This window comes from Neophocaena asiaeorientalis, unplaced genomic scaffold (assembly GCF_003031525.2).
Source record: "Neophocaena asiaeorientalis asiaeorientalis breed wild unplaced genomic scaffold, Neophocaena_asiaeorientalis_V1.1 scaffold217, whole genome shotgun sequence".
Taxonomy (NCBI): domain Eukaryota; kingdom Metazoa; phylum Chordata; class Mammalia; order Artiodactyla; family Phocoenidae; genus Neophocaena; species Neophocaena asiaeorientalis.
Window position 1 is genome coordinate 1,542,477 of NW_020172293.1, and position 14,665 is coordinate 1,557,141.

General features: G+C 41.4%; 1 protein-coding gene across 1 annotated transcript in view; it reads right to left on the reverse strand.

Moving 5' to 3' along the window:
• MYO3A (myosin IIIA) overlaps window positions 1-14,665 on the reverse strand; it is a 182,192-nt gene that overhangs the window by 132,592 nt on the left and 34,935 nt on the right. The window contains exons 7-8 of the mRNA XM_024765514.1: window positions 4,011-4,087; window positions 71-216 (exon numbers count right to left, since the gene is read on the reverse strand). Of these exons, the coding sequence (XP_024621282.1) occupies window positions 71-216; window positions 4,011-4,087 (223 nt within the window). The remainder of the gene's footprint in view (window positions 1-70; window positions 217-4,010; window positions 4,088-14,665) is intronic.

Below are 14,665 nucleotides of genomic sequence, written 5' to 3' on the forward strand. Positions count from 1 at the left end.
CCATGAGGAGCTTGACGAGCACTCAGTGGCTAGAGGAAGACAGACGGACCCAGTGTGAGAGCCCCCTGACCTTGGTATTTTGAAGAGTGCTCTCATGGGATGGAGGTCGGCCAGTGGAGGATCTCCATCCCCAAGCTCGATGGCCGTGATCCCCAGGGACCACGTGTCACATCTGGCATCGTAAGTTGTATCCAACTGCTGTTCACATGCAATCACCTAGTAGAAAATGAAAGAAAAATGAAGTTTGTGACTTTAACAAGCACGTAGCAAAATGCTTAGAACAATGTGTAAGTGTTCAAACTGATGAGGTTTGAGAGCTCCGAGCAAAGGCAGTAACACAGGGGAGTAAAAGCTCAAATTACAATTAGTAGCAGTAGTTTTCTTCTGAGAACAGAGAATATCTTAGCAGGATTGCAAGTATGAGGAGAAATCTATGAAATAAACTTTTTGAAAATGCAAAACAGAAAGGGGACTGAAACAATGTCCCCCATGGGAAGGGATGTAATCAAATACACAGCTAACACCTGTGCAATGATAGTCACTTGATAAACATTTGATGAGTGAACAGAGTCATTCATCTCAGCAAAGATAAAGAATACATCTTTAACAAATAAAAAGCGAAGGAAGGGGACTTCCCTGGTGGCGCAGTGGTTGACAGTCCACCTGCCAATGCAGGGGACGCAGGTTCGTGCCCCGGTCCGGGAAAATCCCACATGCCACGGAGCGGCTGGGCCCGTGAGCCATGGCCAATGAGCCGGCGCGTCCGGAGCCTGTGCTCCGCAACGTGAGAGGCCCACGACAATAAGCTTGAGAGCAGTCTAGTCAAATGGCCTCAATCTTTTCTGACAACTAGAAGGCAGGAATGAGACAAGTGTGGAGAAATGCAAAAAGGCTTATGCCATTAATAAGAGAAAAATAAACTGGATAAAAATAAACATTGGTAAGGCTTTATCAGCAGTTATCTGGGAGCACACTAAATAGTAAAGCTACAACCAGCTTTTTAAAAATGTCACTAATCAAAGGATGTCACTAAGAGACAAGAAAAAAAAGGGGGGAATCTTTTTTGCAGTATCATGAAATAGTGTTAACATAGAAGAATTATTACACAGTTACTTCACAATTTATTTCTAAATGTGTAAGTATAAATACAGACAGGCTGCAAATAATAATTGTAACATCAGTGATAACAAAAAGAAAATTCAACTTTAAATTTTTTAAACTATTTTTTATATTTTAAAAAGTTTTATATTTTGTGAATGCCAACTCACAAGACAAAAAATGATGTGGGGATGATGGCAGGTTAGAGTTTTATCATTTAACTACAGTACTATGAAATGATATGCAAAATGAAAGGAATCTAAGGTCCTGTCTGGAACGTAGTTCATCTTTCTGACTCTACTTAACATCAAGCTTAACACATTAAAAAATCCCTGTGTTGGCAAAGAGGATGAATTTATGCCCCAAATTGCCCATGATGTTCTAGGTTTATGCTCGCTTCCCTAGAGTCATTATAAATACCATCCCCTTTCACTCTCCAAAGTGTCCTGGCTTGGACAGTAAGTTACATGGTCACCCACCACAGCCACTGTCTCTCCTGTCCCCTTCACTGTGAAACACACATAATCTAGTTTGGGAAGGATGGCTTTACATAACCAACAAATGCTACTTTTGATCTAGAATTTAACTGAAAAAATGTCAAATCAAGAATTTCACTTTTCAACTGCTAATCAATTTGAACAATTTTGTTTACCTTATTGTTTTCTAATTCATAGCAATCTGACATTCTTCAAGAATTCTAGGTAAGTGGAAATTTGTTTAAATATTGCCAATCATTCACAAGTTGGAAAATGCTTATTACAGGGAGATGCATATAATATGCACAAAATCTTGAACATATATTTATATGACAGTTTGAAAAGACCACAGTGAACCTTTCTTTTTTAGATAATATCCATTGGTTTGCTGAGCAGGAAAGCACTTTCAAACCCTATTTGTGCTACAGTAGGCTTATTAATAATAAATAATGACTTATCAGTAAAATGCCTATCTAGTAATTGCATAGTACGAAGTATCAATTTTAATTATTAACTTATTTATTATTCTGGTAATTCAATTTTAGATAGATCAAAATATTTCCTTTTCCTCATATACTGGTTCCAAGATCTACTAATCAAAATTATTTTTACTAAATGGCATACTTAAAATACTGGCTTTGTTGCTATAAATTAACATATGAAAAATATAAAGCTAGATGATTATTTAATATTAAACATTTAGTTTTATATATTATAGTATTTTTATAGTAATTAATCATATATGTGGGTAAGATGCAAAGCTTGGTATCATAGCTAAATTTTATTAATTTTTCACTTTGAAAATTTTTCATAAGCTTTTAAAACAACAGTGATATATCAGAACAAACTGAAGAAACTCTCACTTGAGATTCTCTTAATTATTTTTAGCATTTTTATTTGAGATACTCTTATTCAATTTTGTTTTTGCTTATATGACTATACTTTCTACTTTTATTCTAAGATGTTCTCCCTGTTCAAAAAATTTTTGAATCCATTGGAATTTTTTTAAGTTTCTTAAGCTAACTTATCCTTTCCCCATGTTTTACATTACACTTACATTTTAACTTTTTTTTTGCAAGTAGTAATTGAATTAGTATTAAAGTAGGAACAGTACACCACGATTTAATCCTCAAGCAAATTTAATTCTACGATTTTGCAATATTAATGTAGTATTTGAATTACTTCTCCTCCCTTCACTCGCTAGAGTTGTAGGTAAATAGCAGAGCTCTTCCCAAAGGGTGCAGAGAAAGCTTTCAAACATATGTTCTCTACTGATGAACATAATTAAAAGGATTAAAGGCATTAACAGTGACTGTGGAGAAAAGATGTGACTCTAGAAAACATTTTTCCTCCACTATTTTAGCAGTTTCTCTACAACTTCCCAAAGGTGATGGTGAAAAGAATCTCCTGAAGTGCAATGTGGCCCTAAGCAGAGTGACTCAACATGGGAAGCTGCTATAAACACAGGTTAATAGGCCTGACTCTGATCTTAAACAAAGACAGGCGTTTTTATATTTCTATCCAAGTTAAGAACAAAATCTAAATATCATTAAGAGAGATGCATGCTAAGCAATTAAAAGGATATTTAATGAAAAATTAAGGCTGCAAGTACAGCTGACCCTTGAGCAATACAGGGTTAGGGGTTCCAACCCCCCGAGCAGTCGAAAATCCATGTACTGTTATCTCTGCCTCAAAAACAGAGGAATTGATAAATGACTCACCCAAGGTCAGGAAGCTGACACAGTCTGGATAGAATCAGGACTCAAACCCTAGTTCTTTTGATTCCACATATTGTGAGCTCTGATCAAACATAAACTTTTCCCCACACTTACTTAATTTAAAGATCTGTAAAATGGGATTGAGATTAGCAGATACCAACTACTATATAAAAACAGATAAACAACAAGGTCCTAGAGTATAGCACAGGGCACTATATTCAATATCTTGTAATAACCTAAAATGAAAAAGAATAGGAAAAAGAACATATACATGTATAACTAAATCACTTTGCTGTACAGCAGAAACTAACACAACATTGTAAATCAACTATACTTCAATAAAAAAAGAAAATAATCTGTAAAATGAAAATACAGGTACTATATTTATTTTATTTATTTATTTTTGGTACTATATTTATTGAAAAAAAATTTGCATATAAGCAAACCCACAGTTCAAACCTGTGTTGTTCAACTGTAGTTTCTCTTTACCTCTTGTGACTCATTCATTCAATCCCTCATTTATTTACATATTTGCTCAAAGCCCGTTTATTATCTCCTATGTCCCTCCTCACACATGTAAATATGTCACATAAAAACAACACAACTGACATTTTCTTCTAGTATATTCCAAAAACACATATGGAGCTAGAGTATGCATAGAAAGGAAACTCAGTAAGGATCAAATGTTACATTTGCCTCCCTCAAAACTCTAACTGACCTCAGGAGCCATCCAAAAGGGCGTTCCTACGGATGTATTCCGACGGTGCCAGGTGCTGGTGAGTTGTGCAGACACGCCTGGAAGGAAGAGACGAGACTTACTTCTTGCATTCATTACTCAGGTAAGGAGATTCCAACTGCAATAAATTTGCTTACAAACTAATACTAAAATTCTGTTCCCTTACAGTTTGGGTAGAATCAGGACTCAAACCCTAGTTCTTTTGATTCCACATATTGTGAGCTCTGATCAAACACAAACTTTGCCCCACACTTAGTTAATTTAAAGATCTGTAAAATGGGATTGGGATTAGCAGATACCAACTACTATATATAAAACGGATTGAAGTTCAAGCCACTGGACTTGAACTTCACCTTAAAGTATCCTAAGTCAGGGTGTCTACATAGCCAAGATACACAATGGTCCTCCTATTTTCTACTTCTCATATCCAGACGTACCCAGGCTTAAAGCCCCATTCCAAGTTCTAGCGCCCCCTTGCAGACTTAATCTGCTCCTCGTCATACTAACCTCTGTATCTTTTGACCTTCTAGATTTTTTTTTTTTTTGCGGTACGCGCGGGCCTCTCCCTGTTGTGGCCTCTCCCGTTGCGGAGCACAGGCTCCGGACGCGCAGGCTCAGCAGCCATGGCTCACGGGCCCAGCCGCTCCACGGCATGTGGGATCTTCCTGGACCGGGGCACGAACCCATGTCCCCTGCATCGGCAGGCGGACTCTCAACCACTGTGCCACCAGGGAAGCCCGACCTTCTAGATTTTAAACTATTTGTCTGTATTGCATATTTTGGCACGTAGTTATGATTTGAATGGTAGGCTCTCTCCACTCCCACCTCCCTCTCTGCACTACTAAATTCTGGTGAATTTGAGAATGTTTTATATCGTGGTATGCACATAGTAGGTGACTTCTGAATGTGAATAAAATTATTTTCCATCTGTCAACTTGGGACAAATCACACCTGACCGGAAATTTCAAATTAACTACATCTATGTAAACCAACACCATCAACAGAATCAGTTCTTTTCCTTCAGAGAATTATACACAGAAGGATTACAATGAAAAGGCATAACCAAATATTCCAATCATGTCATCTCATTAATTCCACCTGGTTAGATACAATCATAAGGGACTCAGGAAAATCCAGAGCATAGTCTCCCTCCTCACATTTCATACTCTGCTCCTCTGGCTGCACGGTGCTGCTTCCCTTGACCTGCTCTGGACTTGATGGGCTATCCCCAAATCGTGGACTTGAACTCCCTGATGTCTCTGTTTTGAAGAGTCCCTCCCGGTGTCACATTTGTCTTAGGCTCTAGCTGTTTATCTTATCGGCCAAGTAGAACAAAGGCACTAATTGAGGTTTAAAATTGGATATATTTGATTCCCTCAAGATGATTCCTCCAAGATGATACTTTGTCATGAAATTCAAAGGCCATATTCAGCCAAAAGGGCATTTCACTGGTGGAAACATACTTGAGCAGAGGGCTAGGCAGTATGTTTTGGTTCCATATTAATTTCGTCCCTCAAGGAGCTCCTCCACTAATGTATTAATCTTGTCCTAAGTGGAATCTTCATCTACGGCCTTCACATTTTGCCTTTAAAAAAGCTTATCATTTGACAGAAAAAAATATCCTCATGAAATCATTTTTGAAATTCAAAGGAAATTATCTAATCTGTGATTGAAGTTTCTCCCTTGAATATTTTCTAACACATGATCTGAAGAAAGGGAATAAACATTTAATGCACATTTCTCCCAAATGCATCCTCTACCTCTATCTCTACTCCAGGTATTTTACCTTTCAGAAAAGTTAAGGATAAATCTAAACATTTTATCTTGTCTTTTCCTATGAATTAAAAGGAGGAATGATTAAGCTTGACTTTTATAGTATCAGAGTACAGTAATTTATTTATATAAGTAGGAAAAGTAAATAGATTTTAAAACAAATTTAACTTAAAATTGATTATAAATCTACTAAAATTTATTCTAAGGGCTTATAATTATTTATGAAAAAATTGAAAATTATATTTGACCCTCGGTGAATATTTTTGTTTCAATTTCATAAAGGTAGTTTAAGAATTCAAACATCATTTAAGCAAAATGTAAAGGGGGTAGAAAAAACCACAACTGAGTAAAATATCGAAAGTTTTTGGTAAGAAAGTGACACTTTAGACTAATCATTTGATACATTTTTCTTCTTTCTGAAGATAAAGAAAATATGATATCGCTAGAATTGGCATTTTTCAGCAAGCAGTCATGCCCTGGCATCTGAATTTATAGATATGGATGTCAGGAAAGGACCATCCCTCCATACTCCACAGGAAATATATTGCGAAGGAGGATAAGAAGAGTGTCTTAGGGTGTGTGTGGCACAGGACCCAAGACAGACCATTCAGACTTCTTGGAAATGCGAATCTTGAGTTGGAGACACTAGGGTGACTAGACTACAGTGGTGACTAGACTACTGGATGACTACAGAGTCATCCAGTGTTGAGGATCTAAGGATCAGCCCAGGTGATGCTGCTCTGGAGGCCCAAGGATGCCAGAGCCCCTTCCTAGGAGGCTGGATTGCCCAGCTTCTCCCTTGGCTTTGTAGGCCACTCAGTGCCATTTTCCGTAGCATTGCCTAAGTTGGTCAGAGTTAAGTTTCTGTTGCCTACAATCAAGGAACTCTGACTGATACAAGAACCTAATGATTTTACATATAAAGGAGCAAACTAACAAGGGTAATGGTCAATAATAATGAGTTTACAAAGTCTAAGAGTTATTAGGTTTTATATTAATATGAATTAAGAATTTTTTAAAGCAAAAGTTTGGCCTCCAACATTCTTTTTTTTTTTTTTTTTTAATTTTCTGTACGCGGGCCTCTCACTGTTGTGGCCTCTCTCCCGTTGCGGAGCACAGGCTCCGGACGCGCAGGCTCAGCGGCCGTGGCTCACGGGCCCAGCCGCTCCGCGGCATGTGGGATCTTCCCGGACCGGGGCACGAACCCGCGTCCCCTGCATCTGCAGGCGGACTCTCAACCACTGCGCCCCCAGGGAAGCCCTGGCCTCCAACATTCTTTTTTTTTTTTTTTAATTTTCTGTACGCGGGCCTCTCACTGTTGTGGCCTCTCTCCCGTTGCGGAGCACAGGCTCCGGACGCGCAGGCTCAGCGGCCGTGGCTCACGGGCCCAGCCGCTCCGCGGCATGTGGGATCTTCCCGGACCGGGGCACGAACCCGCGTCCCCTGCATCTGCAGGCGGACTCTCAACCACTGCGCCCCCAGGGAAGCCCTGGCCTCCAACATTCTTTTTTTTTTTTTTTAATTTTCTGTACGCGGGCCTCTCACTGTTGTGGCCTCTCTCCCGTTGCGGAGCACAGGCTCCGGACGCGCAGGCTCAGCGGCCGTGGCTCACGGGCCCAGCCGCTCCGCGGCATGTGGGATCTTCCCGGACCGGGGCACGAACCCGCGTCCCCTGCATCTGCAGGCGGACTCTCAACCACTGCGCCCCCAGGGAAGCCCTGGCCTCCAACATTCTTTTTTTTTTTTTTTAATTTTCTGTACGCGGGCCTCTCACTGTTGTGGCCTCTCTCCCGTTGCGGAGCACAGGCTCCGGACGCGCAGGCTCAGCGGCCGTGGCTCACGGGCCCAGCCGCTCCGCGGCATGTGGGATCTTCCCGGACCGGGGCACGAACCCGCGTCCCCTGCATCTGCAGGCGGACTCTCAACCACTGCGCCCCCAGGGAAGCCCTGGCCTCCAACATTCTTTTTTTTTTTTTTTAATTTTCTGTACGCGGGCCTCTCACTGTTGTGGCCTCTCTCCCGTTGCGGAGCACAGGCTCCGGACGCGCAGGCTCAGCGGCCGTGGCTCACGGGCCCAGCCGCTCCGCGGCATGTGGGATCTTCCCGGACCGGGGCACGAACCCGCGTCCCCTGCATCTGCAGGCGGACTCTCAACCACTGCGCCCCCAGGGAAGCCCTGGCCTCCAACATTCTTTTTTTTTTTTTTTAATTTTCTGTACGCGGGCCTCTCACTGTTGTGGCCTCTCTCCCGTTGCGGAGCACAGGCTCCGGACGCGCAGGCTCAGCGGCCGTGGCTCACGGGCCCAGCCGCTCCGCGGCATGTGGGATCTTCCCGGACCGGGGCACGAACCCGCGTCCCCTGCATCTGCAGGCGGACTCTCAACCACTGCGCCACCAGGGAAGCCCTGGCCTCCAACATTCTTGATCACACATTCCAAACAATAGGAAACTTCTGAGCAAGCATACTCGATATAGATACAGACTACTTTCTACATATTTCCTAGTATAGTAATATACACATTATGAAATGTATAAAGATAATTTTAAAGGATGATACTAAAATAATAACTATTATGAATATTTCATAATAAGTTATGGATATTTCTGCACATCCATGATATCTGGGATAATGAATTACAGCGCTAATGGAGTCTCATATATTTAGAGTCCTTTGGGATCCTGCAGAAAGACTGTTTTACACCTGGTTCCTGTAAACTGAATGGAAACAAGAAAAATTCAGCCCAGAATGTGAAGAAGGAAAAACAAAAAGTCTCAAAATAAGTGAAAAAGGAAAAATGCAAGTAGGTAGAATAAGAAACCCTTGAGTCTGAGAATATTGGATAATTATCCATTAAAAACAGGACACACACCTATGAAAGAGTAACAGAGGATGGTCTTGACCGAATCATGTTTGTTGAATGCTTCTGCAATGACTGTTAACTCTGAAGATCATTTTTCCAACACAACAAACTACTTCAGAACTAGAAGGCAACTTAATGGTCGTAACATCTAACGTGCTCATTTTCCGGTTAGTAAACTTTAGCTGGAGAGAAAAACGAGTTTCCTGAGGACAAATGGCATTTTTACTTAACATAAATTCCCACAAGAAAATTAGCTAAGAAGGTAGAAAAATGCAAAATTCTCTCAAGAATGACTGACTTAAATTACTTTAAAAGGCAACAGGACGGGCTTCCCTGGTGGTGCAGTGGTTAAGAATCTGCCTGCCAATACAGGGGACATGGGTTCGAGCCCTGGTCCAGGAAGATCCCACATGCCACGGAGCAACTAAGCCCGTGCGCCACAACTGATGAGCCTGTGCTCTAGAGCCTGCGAGCCACAACTACTGAGCCCACGTGCCGCAACTACTGAAGCACGCACGCCCGAAGCCCGTGCTCTGCAACAAGAGAAGCCACCACAATGAGAAGCCTGCACACCGCAACAAAGAGTAGCCCCCGCTCGCCGCAACTACAGAAAGCCTGTGTGCAGCAACGAAGACCCAACAGAGCCAAAAATAAACAAATAAAATAAATTTTTTAAATAAAATAAAAAATTTTTTAAATAAAGAAATATTTGTTTTAAAAAAAAGTCATCAATTGTCCCAAATATACTTAACAATGAAAGGATCCAATCCAGGATCACGTGGTGTGTTTAGTTGTCATGTCTCTTTGGTCTCCTTCAATCTGCAGGAGTTCCTTAATATTTCCTTGAATTTCATGACCTTGATATTGTTTTTAGAATTTCAGGCTAGTTATTTTGTAGAATGTTCCCGAACTTGGATTTGTCAGATATTCCCTCAAGATTATATTTTTGGCAGGAATATCATGGAAGGGAAGTCTTCTCCTTGTATCCTATCAGGTGGTATGTGATTTCCATTTGTCACATCAGTAGTTGTATTCACTTTGCTTACTTGATTAAGTCTGTGTCTGCCAGGCTTCTCGCCTATAAAGTTTCTCCTTCTCTTCTGTAATTAAGTTATTTTATGCAGAGCTTTTGAGACCATCTAAATATCCTATTTTTAATCAAAACTTAACCCACTAGTTTAGCATCCATTGAAGTTTTTGGATGAATTAATTATTACTATGATGGTTGCCAAAAGATAATTTTTAAACTTTCATTATTCCTTCTATATTCATTAGTTGGCATTCTTCTATAAAGAAAAGCTTTAGCTTTTTTCCATTCATCTATTTGTGTGTGAAAGTACGAAAGTATGAATTAATGGATTTCTACTTTATTCAACGGACATCATTGTTACCATCATTATCATCATTATTTTGATGCTCAAACTGTCCCAGATTTGGTCAGTGAGAATCACTTCAATTTGGCTTCTGTGTCCTTTTGACATTGTCTCCATCACTCTTTGGGCAGTTCCTCACTTTCGGGCACATTAAGTTCCAGGCTTATCTTGTATAGCCTTAAACATCAGCTTTTCTCCAAGAATGCCTGCTTACTATTAGTGGAGAATTATATTTAAAAACTGAGAGCTAGGTGTTTGATGTGCTTGCTCTTGGGGCGTCAAGCTTGCAAGTTCTCTTAGTGGACATAGCCAGACAACCTGTATACACACACACACACACACACACGTATCACATATTTCTTTTCATATGCCTCTCTACATATTGAAAACCATGAGTTCACACTGACACCTCCAATTCCACTCCAACATCAAGGGGTTCAGTTTTCTCCCTTCCACATTTGTAATTCTCATCTCTAACAGTAAGAAACCTGGCTCCCATTGTCCTCAGGATATTTCCAGATGGTATCAAGCCCCCTTTATGTAACCAACCCCTTGTCTCCATTTTGACCCCTATGCAGACGCACTTATCCAGCTCAGGCTCTGACAAACTGACTGGGGTCACCACCATCCCCCTAGACAAATGCTCTCTTTGTCCCCTCCTCGGGGTCTCAACGCCCCAAGCCGAGCCACCACTGCCTCTCCCCTCCCAGCGTGGACACCTTCCTCACTCCTTTCAGGTCCAAACCATTTGCTGAGCTGCACCCCGATTCCCAGGCTTTCTCGGGCCCACCAAATGCCTTTTGTTCTGAATTATTCTGGAAGAAAGGAAGGAATGAAGGGAACTTCATAGTTTTTAAGTTCAGGTGTGCCTGCCTCACTGGATGCTACAAAAGTGGGTTATTAATAAATAAGTCGCAACTTCTCTTTGACCTACATTATTCACTGGGGATTTGGTCTAAAGTTGAGCATGTGGGTGATAAGAGACTGAAAGCCATAAAATAATCTGTCATAAGAACGATGTCTAAATAAGTCACAAGAAGTACATTCTGTACTTTGGTATTGAAATGTTAACTATTCTATTAGAAATGAAGATCCCCAGAGAGAAATCTGTAGAAATGAGAACTGAGTACTGTCCTTTAAATTTAGTCTCTCTTTCATTTTCTATTCCAAACGAGGACTGCTTTTTCAGACGTTAGTTGACTGCCTAAAGGGGTTTATCTCCTGGGAGGTTGTGTTATTTATTGACTGATCATACACCAGTGACTGCTAATGTATTTCATTTATAATATCTGCAAGCTCACTTGTCTTTTTATTCTCTGAGGTGGCTGGTGGTTTTCTGTAAAAGCCTAGCCCACTTAACAAGAAAACAAAAGGTTGTCTTAAAGGCTCTACTCATAACTAGCATTAGCAAACTGAATCTTACTTTTAGTGTAATTAAATAGCTTGATATTTAAAGTTAATATCCAAAAAAAAAAATAATAATAATAATAAAGTTAATATCCAATTGACTCTAGCAAAGGGCTATTATTTTTTTAAACAGAAAGAAGCACCTATTTGGGGAACTCAGATTTTCAATATTTAGCAACTATCAATATTTAAATAAAGTATTTATTTACTATTTATCAAGTACCTACTATGTATACAACACTGAGCTAGGGGCGAGGTGACAGTATTACTTCATGATAATAGCTCAGATTTTTAAAATTATAAAGTGTCAATAATTATACTACGTAGCTCACCTGTATCATTCCATTTACTCTCCACAGTGATCAACCATATGAGGTAGAGACTGTTTTCATACTTGATGTCCCTGGAGATTTTAAGTGACCTTCTCAAGGTCACACAATTACATGGAAAATCCTGCCTCCCATTCACTCACTCATTCGAGAGTATTTATTGAGCACTTCCGATGTGCCAGTGCCATGCTTGGTTCCAGGGACAGAGTGATAGGCCAGACAGAGACCGAGCCATCACAAAGCTCACAGCTTAGCAGCGAAGGTAGTCAAATTAAACACATGATTACAGTCAAGTGTGATAACTGTTTGGCTAAAGAAAAGACAGAGTGCATATATACAATGGAATATTACTCAGCCATTAAAAAGAATGAAATCATGTCATTTGCAGCAACATGGATGGACCTGGAGATTATCGTACTAAGTGAAGTAAGTCAGACAGAGAAAGACAAACATCATATGATATCGCTTATATGCGGAACCTAAAAAAACATGATACAAATGAACTTGTTTACAAAACAGAAACAGACTCACAGACTTAGAGAACAAACTTATGGTTACCGAGGGGAAGGGCGGGGGGAGGATAGTTAGGGAGTTTGGGATTGACATGCACACACTGCTATATTTAAAATAAATAATCAACAATGACCTACTGTATAGTATAAGGAACTCTGCTCAATATTCTGTAATAACCTAAATGGGAAAAGAATCTGAAAAAGAATAGATGTATGTATATGTATAACTGAATCACTTTGCTGTACACCTGAAACTAACACAGCATTGTTAATCAACTGTACTCCAATATAAGATAAAAATTTTTTCAAAAAAGAAAGGATAGGGTGTTGGGGAAGTTCTCAGCCAGGCAGACAGAAGTTAGCTGGGTGCAGGGGTGAGGGGAGGTTTCCATGCAGGGAAAGCATTGTGTTTGCAACCGGTCACAAAATTCAATGACATAAATCTTAGATACATAAAGAGAACTGTCATTGTGATTTCTTCATTTTGCCTCTAACTATTATGGGCTCTCCTATGTCCCTACCCACTGGCTGGGAGAAGTAAAGCTTAGTCAGATAGAAACCGTAAGTCCTTTTAGAAAGAGTTCAGTCTCTCTTGAATGAAAGTGCTTGCTCCATCTCTCAGATGGCACCCCTCCTTCTTCTCTCCTGAAGACGGTACTGTCTGTACAGGATGAGGGATGGCTTATAAGACCCTGTGGTGGGGAGAAGAGGGAGGGTCCTCGGGTGTGGTCGGTCTCTGGTCTCTGAGGCCATGTTCCTTTGTCTGCCTGCCTGCTAGGGGCCCCCTGGCCCTCCTGATGGGGTCTGCATCCAGTGAGCCTGTGGCCTCTTCTCACGCAGGCAGGGCTACCTGTGTAGAGTCTCCTGGCAGACGAAGGCTCAGAGTGGTTTCAGCTGGGGCTGACAATGCTCTGAGGTCTGGCTGTGACTCCTATTCAGACCTGGCCCAGGTGATCTGGGCTCTGCCCCTCACCGCCCATCCTGAGCAGCCCCCTCTAGAAACTCCCCAGAAAGATTTTCAGTTAGTAGGGGGTTAAAGGGAGCAGAGGGTAAGGGACTTGGAGAAGCTTAGCTTGAGTGCTTCCTGTACCTAATCACTCTACACCTCTACGCCAGGACGATGTGATCACCCCAGTCAGGACTGGCGCAGACCCTGCAGGGACTTTGTCTGGGACTCAGAATGGTGGTGGTGGGAAGAGTGAGGGTAAGAGTTCCTTTCCACCCTCGTTGTCACCTTCACTTTTTAAAAGCTTATCTCACTGTTCCACCTCTTTGTCTGTTTCACCTTTCCACAATTACCCAAGAACTGGAAAGGGTTTCCCTCTTCTTTCTGTTCTCTTTTATGCAAAACCCTACGAGGGATCCCTGGAATTTCCCTCTCCATAAGCTAAAGAGAAGATAAAGCAATTCAGACAGATCTTTCTCAAGAGATAACCCGGGTCTTGCTACACATTCCTATTTTTTAATATTACCTCAGTCATTTTCTTGCATTCCTTCTGGAACAAATCTTAACATGCCCCCCCCCCCCGCAAACAGAGAGATGCTTCTGGCAGACTGGGGTGAAGGTCACATTCTTGAATAAGCAAGAGAAGAGCATGTTAACCAATTTTGAAGAACTTCCTCCGACACATGTGTAAGAGCCCTGACTGAGAAAGACGGTGGTACATTTAAGAGGCTGAAAGAAGTTGACCTGGCTCACAGGTAATAGGAAGAGGGGGTCCCTGCTGTGCGCCAAGGGGCAGAAAAAAGGTGTTAATCATTCAGTGCTTTACTCTGGGCCAGCAGACAGGATCGCAAGGCGCACAGCCCTCCCCAAGGAGGGCTGACAAACCACGGACAAAATATTGAGCGAGAGAGTGGCAGGGTCAGCTGAGCCAGAGCTGTGGTGTGGGGAATGGTCTGGAAGGAGAGGAATGAGACTGGCTGCAGGGGGGTTAGTAAAGTGTGGCCGCAGGAGCCCCGGTCAGAGATGATGGTGAGGACCGGGGCAGAGAGATAAAGATGGAGCCTGGGAATTTATAACACAGACACAGCCTTGTGACTCGTGGTAGATGTGGGTGGTGAAGACAAAGGAAAGCTCAAGGATAAGCCAAGATTTCTAGCTTGAGCAACAAAATAGATACTGAGGACTTTTTTCTAAGGCAAGAAACTCTTGATATGAAGCAGATCTCTGGGAATGGGTGAGATGGTGGGGCTCCATCTGAGCATTTAGAGGACTGGCAACCATCCGAGTACAGATCTCCAGTACCCAATAATGAACCACTGCACATTTTATGAGGAGAGAAATCCAAATAAAAATATATTCTAAACTCCTTTACTCCCAGCTGTGGCATTCTCTGAAAATCTGATTTAAACATAAACTAAGGACCCTGATTTTCAGTT